Consider the following 9945-nt stretch of genomic DNA (forward strand, 5'->3'; position numbering starts at 1 on the left):
CTACACTTTGGACTGAACCATTGTTCTAACAATAGTGGGGGGACCTAAAAAATAATTCTTATTTTTTTTCTTAGATGGAAGGGAGATTTGCTTTGTTCTTTGTTTCTATTGCCTTTTTATATTGATATTGTTTAAATACAAGGGATTCTTTCATGATTTGTTTAGGGGGAACAAAATTGACTTTTCCAAAATTGGGGGGGGGGGGGGAGGATCCGGACCCGTCCCCCGGCTCCCCCCTGGGATTTATGCCTATGCTTACAATGCTGGTAAAATGTTTGCAAAACACCCATACACCTCTATGAATGTTTGGTTTAAATCCTCTTTAGCAAGTAGCTAGTGGTTTCACCGCTTCTACTATCAGAAACGGTAGAGCTCATTTAGCGATTCTGGTTTTCCATACGGACTCAGCCTGTAAATGTAGTCCATGCATTTTTAACGGATTTAGGTTAGAGATCATTTTTCTGTTGGAACACCCAACTGTGTTCATGTTTCTAAAGATACATGAGGTGTGGAAATGGAGTCATTTTATTCTTATTATTAAAGCTCTGCACACGTTGCATCCAGGAGCGCTTTTGGCACGACGCCATCTTGGATATTCTCTAAATCAAAAATACGGAGTGTGTACGACACGCCATCACACAGATACGTCTGGAAGTTATTGGAGCCCACAAGACGAGTCGCTAGACAGTCGGCTGAACGATTCCAAGGAATTTAACTCCTGGGAACCAGTTCTCGATTGGCGTATTAGTGCCATTGTACATAGATAGTAAGTTTCGGTCAAAAATCTCAGAAAATTGGGGTGTGCAGGGGTTAAGCACAACCCACATGTGGAGGCCCTAGTCCTCGACGTGGCTGTCGCAGGCTCGAATCCCAACCTGGCAACCTTTGCTGCATGTCTTCCCCTTCTCTCATTTTCCATTTTCCTGTCAAATAAAGGCCACTAGAGCCAATAAAACCTTTAAAAAAAATAAAATAAAAAATAAAAAAATTTGGAAACTTGTTTGACTTTTGAAGTCTGAAATTTCCATGTTTTTTTTTCTTGAAAATTTCTGAGATTAATCTCAAAATTTGGAGATTTTTGGTGGAAATTTACTCCTCTTTTTTGTATAATGATTCACACTTGAACACACTTCTTCAAGATCTAAAATGAAACCTTTACTCAGTGCAGAGCTCTGGATGAAGCTAAACGCTTTTCTATGTCCATATAATTCTGTCACATGAGCTGGTTGTGCTCTTTGAGCTTCAGTCATCTAATCCACATGGGTAGGAAAGCCTGTTCTTCAGTGTTATTGGACCATAATCAATAGGCCTCAGTGTGTGTGTGTGTGTGTGTGTGTGTGTGTGTGCGTGTGTGTGTGATTTTTATTAATCTTGCTCACATGAGTCCAGGAAAGCCTGTAAATGCACACCGAGGACGACGTGTGAACCAGGAAACCAGATTAGAAGCTCAGGCTACCGTAGCTGCTGGTGGCTGTCGTTCAGTCACGGCTCCTTCCCTCCTTTAATTTTGACCAAGATTTTAAAGATGCCATACAGTGTTTTGTTTTGTTTTTGATTCTAAGGTGATGAGGAATGCCGTCGCGGCTGGCGAAGCTGAAGCAAATCGCGACATTGGTCGTCTTCAGAAGTTAAGCTAGTAAAAACAATTTAATATTCCAGTTTAATATTTTCCATCTGACCAAATTCAACACGTTTTTACCTTTTATACAATGAATAAATGCAATCGCATTAGAGAGTTAAAGTTCCTTCCAGTGAAACCCGAAAAATGTGGGACTTTTTTGGCACGAATGGCTGTAATATTTGGCTTTAGCCGCGCAGAATGAAAGCAAGCACCTCCATTAAATCAAAAGGGAGAAAACTACTAACGCCTCCAATCAGTTGCCTTACGTGATGTTATATCCTGTTGCAAGCTTGTTTTTGATGAGGGTATCTTTTAAATTTAAAATTAAAATTTTTATTTGTATTTATAAATAGAAAACTGACCCTGATGTGTTGATCAATGGCTAACAAACTATGCCTAAATCAAGTTAAGAGTTATTTTACACACACTTAAGAGTTATTTTACACACACACACACACGCATACACACACACACACACACACACACACACACACACACACAAATAGTTTTAGAAGCAGCTTTAACAGAGTAAATGTGGGAAAATACTTACGACTACAGCCATGCTTCCTGCTCTTCCGATCGGCTTTACGAGTTCTGCAGAAAAACAGGGATTTTGTGAATTCCTGTAAATGAGAGAACAATCAACACTCTGTGCTTCCGTATTAATCCCCTTTATTCCGTCCTCCCGGCTCTCAGGGTAACCTGACTGAGCTATATTTGATGCTCGCCTATTTCTGGAGGATTTGTCAGGAGGTTTCAGGCCCTTTTAGGTTAATTGTGAACTCAGTGGACATAAATATAGTTGTTTTTGGTTTGTTAACATCTCAGTACTACACTTATTGAAAGTTTAAAAGTATTTTTTATAAATGATTTAATATTGCATGAAGACTTTATGTAGGAATGACTGAAAACCAACAATAAAATCTTTCTAACAAGATGAAAAACACTTTTCTGTGGAACTGAAAGATTGAAGGGAATGGTTTTAATTTCTGCCTGACGTCTACAGCAGGGGGATGAAGATGCTGAGGAGAGGAAGCTTACCTGATGGTGATGTGGAGGAGAAGGTGGAGAGTGGCAGCGGTCGGTGTGGACCAGAGGTGGAAGGGACCTGGGATTTTGTAGTGCTGGGATTAGTGGCGTCACACCAGATTACGGCCAGCAGATTTTAGTTTTTTTTTTTTTTTCTTCGTGTCTCCATTCAATCAGCGTGAAAGTGGCACTAGGTGTGAGGGGAAGGCGGGCGGAGGAGCTCCTGTTGAGAAAAGGGAAGCCGGCGCACGTTTTCTGGTGATGTAATGTTTCGAACAAACATCGGGATTCGATCAGATTCCAGGAGGATTTAAATGTGACAAGTGACGGACAAGTGGAGTCTCTGTTGGTCTGCTTCACATTTATTAATACCGTTTAAGGTTCTTTCAAACTTCATGTTACAACTTGAAACGTTTGTATTTTGAATGACCCACGACGAGAAGTGGTGAAGTTTATCTGTAAAAAACATTTCAGCAACATTACACAGCAGCTCATTTTTAAACAAGCAATTATAAGTGTTCCACTTTGTCAACTGAGCAAATATAAGTCAAGTACATTGGTCATAGTTCCAGTTGTTATTAATCAAAGGCAGCACTGAACAGCCTGTTTCGGCAGTTTGGCGTTTTTCTGGAAGTTTGTTTCAGATTTGTGGAGCATGAAGTCCGAATGCTGCTTCTCCGTGTTTGGTTGTGGTTCTGGAGGATCACATTCCAAAATCATTTAATTGTAGCATGTAATTGAACAACGTGCGATTATACGTAGTATCCATTTATATTCAGCCTCCTGATCTCCTGCTGCCATGTAAACCTCCTTACTGTCTCAAGTGTTTTGCAGGTTTTCCTCAAGGATTTTCTGTGCATTTAGTTCCATCCAGCCTCTTCGCTTCTCTGACCGGTTCCCTTGACCCTGCTGAAGCAAACCATCCCCACATTATGATGCCGCCGCCACCATGTTTCACACTGGGGATGGTGTGTTCACAATGTTTGTTTTCTTCCGCGCAGTTTTGTTGATGTAATTTAAAAAATAAATTAATTCATTCATTAAATTTTATATAAAATATTTCAAGAAAAATGTTTAAATATTGATTTAATTTAAAACTGGTTACATACACAGCGATGTGCAATTATATAGCGGTATTTTATTTTCTATTTCAGTTTAGACTTCTGCAAACACGGAATCAAAACAATCCCAGAGGTAACATTATAGTTCTTATATGTATGACAGCTGTCTCCCGATAGACAGTCATACAATAATCACCTTTACATCTCGATTGTAAGGATCCAGTACAAGGAAATATAATTACATATATAAAAATATCTGAGATTATTCTGCTTTTGGGGTGTCATTTCTGAATTTCTCACCGGTAGATTGTCGGTTTCACCCTCGCTGACCCCAGCGGGCCCCCGTCCAGTAATCTGCTAAATCGGCTCCATAAAGAGGCTCGGGGGGCGAAATTAGAAGGATCTGACAAACAATGGCACTCTGTTCCCCTGGGGGCTTCGCTCTGAAATCTGTATTTTTATTGTTGGAAAGTGTGTGTGAGTGTGTGTGTGTGTGTTCGAGGGAGAACAGTGTAAAGCTATTTACGGAATAAAAGAGGGCCACTGCTCTCCCAACTTGTCACAAAGCGGCTTTATCTGCTCACACTTACAAAACAATCCGTAACACACTAATTCACGGCGTGGGCAGAGTTGAGTGTTTATTTTAAGGTGAATCTATATTGTTTTCAGTGGATTAATACCTCTTTCTGATACTAAGTGTTTAAACAGCATTAGGGAATAATCCTGGCTCTGTCCAACCTTACAAAGGTGAATTTTGTGACCTATTTGGACATAAAATGATGTCATTTCCTGGTCCAGCTCTTTGTGAGACTCCCACCAGCTGATTTTGGACAACACTTCAAATATTTCTCAACAGCAGAAGACACTGAGGTGTTTTATGGAGCTGAGAAAGGGAAATCTGTCAGATGGACAGCAGGTGGAGTTCTTAAAATTATGTGTTCTTAATGTGTACATTAGTAGTTTTGGAAATGTGTTTTGTTTTACCGTCTTCCTTTGGTTAAATGAAATGTGTTAAAGCCTATTCCTAAAGTGCAAAGTGAAACATCTGGCGATGCTGCCTAAAGAGCCTCACCTTTGCAATAAACTCCCCTAAGTCCTGAGGAGGACATTTCCATAAATAAAACATTTTTAATCCAACTTTTACCCGAGTTATTTTGTTCAAAAATGATTTTATTTGACGTTTAATCTACTCTGAATCCATCTCATTTCTTTTTCTGTTCCCATTTCCTCTTAGATTCTGTCCTTTTTGTTCCAGCCTATATTCGAGACTCAAAATGAAGAAAGATTCAATATTTCATATATTTATATTCGTCCTGAGAAAGCAGCAGTATTTAACTTTCATGGTTTTTTTTAAAAACACAATTGTTGAAGCCGTCCATGTCCGAGGTCCTCTGCCCTCTACAGAAATACACAGCCGTCAGAAACAACCAATCAGAGTGAGGGGGAGGGTCTTAGAGCTGTCAATCATCCCAGTGTATGTTGCTTAAGAAAACAGTTAATCAGTGACTACACTAACTAGCAAACTTATGCCTATTAATCTATAATTGTAGTTAAACAATTTCATTCTTAATTTTTAAATAATCCACTTATCGTCATTTTATTTTTCAATTTTTCCTGCTTTTATTTTTTTAGGGAGTGCAACAGGCTGTTTTCAATCAGTCAAAGCACTTTGCTCAGCAGCTTGTATGAAAGATGTGATATTGATGCACAGCACTACAACAGTAGATTATGGATTGTAGAGAAAACAAAGCCTGAAACTTTTGTAGAAAGTTTCTGAGATTAATCTAAAAAAATGTTCAGTTTTTTGATGGAAATTGACTCTTTTTCCCTTCTATCTACAAAGGCCATAATACGCTGGTGTAAGTCTAAATGTACTTTATATAAAAAGCCACGTCACACTGATTTGAACCAAACTGCTTTATTTTGCACATCCTGAAGGACAGCATAAAACCAGAGGTAATGAAAAGGTAACCATCACGTTTCAAACTCAGCTGCAAATCCACCTGAGAGCAGCAGAACCCGCCGCTCTCTCTAGGCTGAGTCTGGTTTAGGAGGTTTAACCTGTTTACATCACATCCAACAGCATTGGTTAACCTCCACCAAACTAGTAGTTCAACTAGTTTGTTATGACTGAATGAATGAATGAATGTTTCATCCATCTTTAATTCCACTCAGAAACATTCTGTTGCTTCTCACCTTTGAGGCAAAAGCAGAAAACAGAGAACTGTAACCTCAACTTTAACTGCACCATTAATTCAAAATACAATCAAGTTTTTAATAATAAATATGACAGAAATCACCATGATTTAACTTTCAGCGTCACAACAAGGAAATAAAAACGCTTTACTTGCTGTAACCTTTTCATCTTGGGAAAAAAAGATGAAAAATTCCACCATTGAAGTTTCTATTGCACCTCAGGAAGTTGAATCTGAGATCCCAGCAGTTCGACATGAAGTGGTGAATGGTCGTCACAGGCCATCTGTTAGGACCTCGTCCGGCCAGAACTCGTCCTGCATGTAGTGATCCATGGGGTGGACGGTCGGCTCGTCGCCCAGCCTCCTCTCCATCTCCTGCTCCCAGGCGCCCTGCACCAGCTTGTAGAGGTCCAGTGCAGCCAGGGCGTCCTCCACTGAGCAGTGGCCCCTTCTCCCAGCCTGGATGGAGCAGCCAACAGGGGGCAGCGCAGTTAGTGTGACAGCAGGAAGGTTGTGTTACTCCCAATAAACATCATCTACCAAATGCGTGTTGATCTTATTTGCGTGCAAAGCGCAAATAAGATCAACAATCTGAAATAAATTGGTCTATTCAGCAATTCTGAAATGGAGCAGATGTTGAGTTCATGAGGTCTCAAATATTTTAAAGGTCATCCAATACACATGCCAGAAGCCTTACACAAATCAAGAGTAGCAACGCCATTGGTTGAAACTTTCCAAACTCACATCAGTGAAGATGAGAATGTATAAAAAAGGGTGATGTTAAGAATACAGGGAGATTTTTTGTTGAGACTTTGGAAGATTTTTGAATATTGAACTGATGAAACTGTAATGAGGAATCCGTGGTAGTGTAATAAATCTCCGGCTCGTCTATGGCCTAGCAACAAGAACTACGTCTCCGTGATTTATTTCTTTTACTTATATATTTAAGAGTACAGCCACCTTTCAATTCTCCAATAGTGTAACTCAAACTTTTCCCTAACCGAAAATTCCCAGGAGAAAAATAACCTACGTAAAACCTACGAATTAAACAGTGGTTGATTTATCGACGCACCACTAGTAGGTGGTGCAAAATGGTTAGCATGTTAGCACACTTAGCGAGTTTATGAACATGCTAATGGATAAACTGACCCAGAGAAGCTCTCAAGCATGATGAAAACCAATTTTGCTGACCAATTATTTTCACAGAAGTAGCCACAGAAAGTGAGAACTGGTTAAGTCCACAGCTCTTACCTGGATCCTCCGGTTCAGCAGCTTGTTGGCCAGCAGCTTAAGAGAAGAGCGGCGTCCATGAGGGAACCCAGCCAGGTGCTGGAGGTGGCGCGTCGTACTGGTGTCTCTGACCATGTGACTGGGATGGTCCATGTTCAGCACCTCAAAGTCGTTGTAGATGGAATGACCCACCACCACCTTGCCTTCAAGTATAGCGAGGATCTGCAGCGGGAGAATTATACCATTTTACCCAGTACAGATGGTTTGTTAGATTAAAAATGGCCGTCTTTTAGGCTATGGAGAACAATTACTTATGTTTATGAAAATAAGATTTTCCCTGTGGTCTTAACTAAACACCAGCTAAACAAAAGATGTATAAACAGACAGAGCTATAGGGAAAACATTTGGACCAAAGAATATTTGGTTGAAAGTAGAGGCTCTAATTTCAGTTTGCTTGGTAAAACAGATTCAGACAGAAAAAAAGGGAGTACATTTCCACCAAAAATCTCTAAATTTTAGAAGTTCTATAGAAAAAATACACCCCAGAAATTTTCTTAGTTTCAAAAGTTGAAAGAGTTCCACTTTTATTAATTTTCGGAGTTTCTCAAAATATGGAGTAAGAAAGCTATCAAAAATAATGTGTACGCAAAATACAAAAAAATTGTGCGTGTAACTTAAAAGTTATGCGTAAATAAAATTAGTAAATTGCTAAGTGGCATTTTTAATTTAATTTAATTTTTAATTAAAATTTTTTAAGTTTTTTTTTTTTCTCACAAACGTTCGACTTCTGGAGTTCAGAATTTTCTTCCCCCTTGAATATTTCTGAGATTAATATAAAATTGTCAGTTTTGTCTTGCAAATTTTCAGTTTCTGAAACTCAAATTTCCAAGTTTTTTATATAAAATTTCAAAGATTAATCACAATTTATGATTTTTCTTTTCCTCACAAATTTTTGACTTTTGAAGCTGAGATGTTTGTTCTACAACATTTCTGAAATTTTCAAGAAAAATTCAGTTTTACTTTTTAAGGAAGATATGTACTCCAGCCCTTATACACCGTTATAGATTTGGGTAGCTGGTAGATATGCATTAAAAACAAGCATCTGTAATAGATCTTGAGGTGAACCGGAAGAGCCCTACCTCCTCTTGGGCCTGGGCGAAAGGTACGGCGTTGTGGAGGTGGTGCCGGCGGATCCCGCTCCAGGGCGTTCGGAAGTCCGTGACGGGCTGACACGGTCGGACATATTTATCGTACAAGACGTTGCCATGGTAGTCGACGATGCTGCAGCGGCCCAGCGCGCTGCAGCGGCCGCCGGGCCCGGTGCCCACCATCTCGCAGTCCAGCGCCACCACGGAGGAAGCCAGGGGGCTCGGACCGAGGAAGGGGGAGCTGCGGCCGCTAGCGGGGGGGCTGCTCTCGGAGAAACCGCTGTCAACCTCCCAGCTGTCTCTGAGCACTGCCGTCACACTGTGGTGGTCCGGCTCTGGCGCGGAGTTTAAAGTGCTGTCCGTGTTCGGCTCGACTAATTTCGCCTTCTTCATCAGCGCGTTTGCTTCCAGGGGTTCGCTCAGGGAGCGGGGTCTCTTCTTCCTCCTCCTCCTCCTGTTGGAGGTAGCGTTCACATCTTGGTGTTTCTTCCTGGCTACGGTGCTCTCCATTGCACGAACCGTCATGGACTTCTTGCACAGATACCTGTAGTTGCCAAGAAAGCCGTGTGATACTTTATTTCTTTTTGACGGATCGGACATCATGTAATAAGTGTCTCATGGTCACATCTGGGGCGGAAAAAGTCAGAAAGGAAGAATTAGTATTAACTATAGTCACAAAATGTTACTTTGTGTTACAGAGGCTACAATGTGAGGACAACATTCATAAAAATTAAGCCAAGTTTACACTTTTACACAAACTCCAAGTATCACTCCAAGTATCGCTCAAAGCCAATTAAAAGCCGAGCAGAATTGAATACATTTTTTTCAGTTTAGTTATATTTATTGACCACAAAGCGAATTGTGACATATTCTCCACATGACCACGTAATTTCCATTCAAAATATTCATTTTGACAAACAGGACATAAGCCGAATTGAACAGTGACGTATACAGTTTATGAAGACGTAGTTTAGTAATTTATATCGTTTATAGTTTTGTTAGCACCTTCGATTAACTTTAAACTGTAGATATGTGAATGCAAATTGGTACACGGTATAACAAAATGAGCTACAGAGGAAAAAAACACTTAACAGATATAATGGCAAATAAACGTCAAATCATCGTGTTTTCAATATATGTCATTTGTTATCGTTTGTAACAATTAAAATCAGTTAACCTTTTAAAAAGAAATCCTGAATCGTTACGTACCTTCTGAAGCTGCACGTGGACAACAGGATCATGCCCGAACAAGTTCCCTGCCGACTCCGTTCTCTTCCTCGTTCATGGTTTATCAGAAGTGCTCCATCTCAGCACCGCCTAGTGGTAGGATGTAGCATTACGTCAGTTACTGCTACAAAAGATTATTTTACAGGTTTGTGTTCGGTCATCCATCAAAACAGTCTCATGTTACTTAATTTACTGGAAATCTTCCCCAATTAAATTAGTCGAATATGCCGAGACATTTTGAACAGCAGCTAGTGGAAACTAAATTTAAATAATTTTTTAGGATGTTTGATTTGAGGCTACCTAAACATTTGACACATAACTCATTTTATAGGTTTGGTTTTATATATTGCAGTAGAGATGTTAGTTCAGTTCCAACTAATTTCTGCCATATTTTTGGTGTACACAAAATATTTCAACTCTGAAAATAAATTAAT

At 39.8% G+C, this 9945-nt stretch overlaps 1 protein-coding gene across 2 annotated transcripts; it reads right to left on the reverse strand.

Annotated features, from left to right (window-relative positions):
* Positions 1-5613: 5613 nt before the first annotated feature.
* isg20 (interferon stimulated exonuclease gene) lies at positions 5614-9595 on the reverse strand. Of its 2 annotated transcripts, none has more exons than XM_015003879.2 (4): positions 9494-9595; positions 8276-8911; positions 7158-7358; positions 5614-6365 (listed from the first exon to the last, which is right to left on the reverse strand). In XM_015003879.2, exons 2-4 carry the CDS (start codon positions 8885-8887, stop codon positions 6180-6182), a joined length of 999 nt encoding a protein of 332 aa, XP_014859365.2. In that variant the 5' UTR covers positions 8888-8911; positions 9494-9595; the 3' UTR covers positions 5614-6179. The 2 variants fall into 2 exon arrangements, with proteins under 2 accessions (XP_014859365.2, XP_087862665.1); XM_088006539.1 differs by having other exon boundaries at positions 8276-8828; positions 9494-9581.
* Between the last annotated feature and the right edge of the window lie 350 nt (positions 9596-9945).

The sequence above is a fragment of the Poecilia mexicana genome, unplaced genomic scaffold, assembly GCF_051168715.1.
Source record: "Poecilia mexicana isolate PSO_F unplaced genomic scaffold, ASM5116871v1 scaffold_6, whole genome shotgun sequence".
NCBI lineage: Eukaryota > Metazoa > Chordata > Actinopteri > Cyprinodontiformes > Poeciliidae > Poecilia > Poecilia mexicana.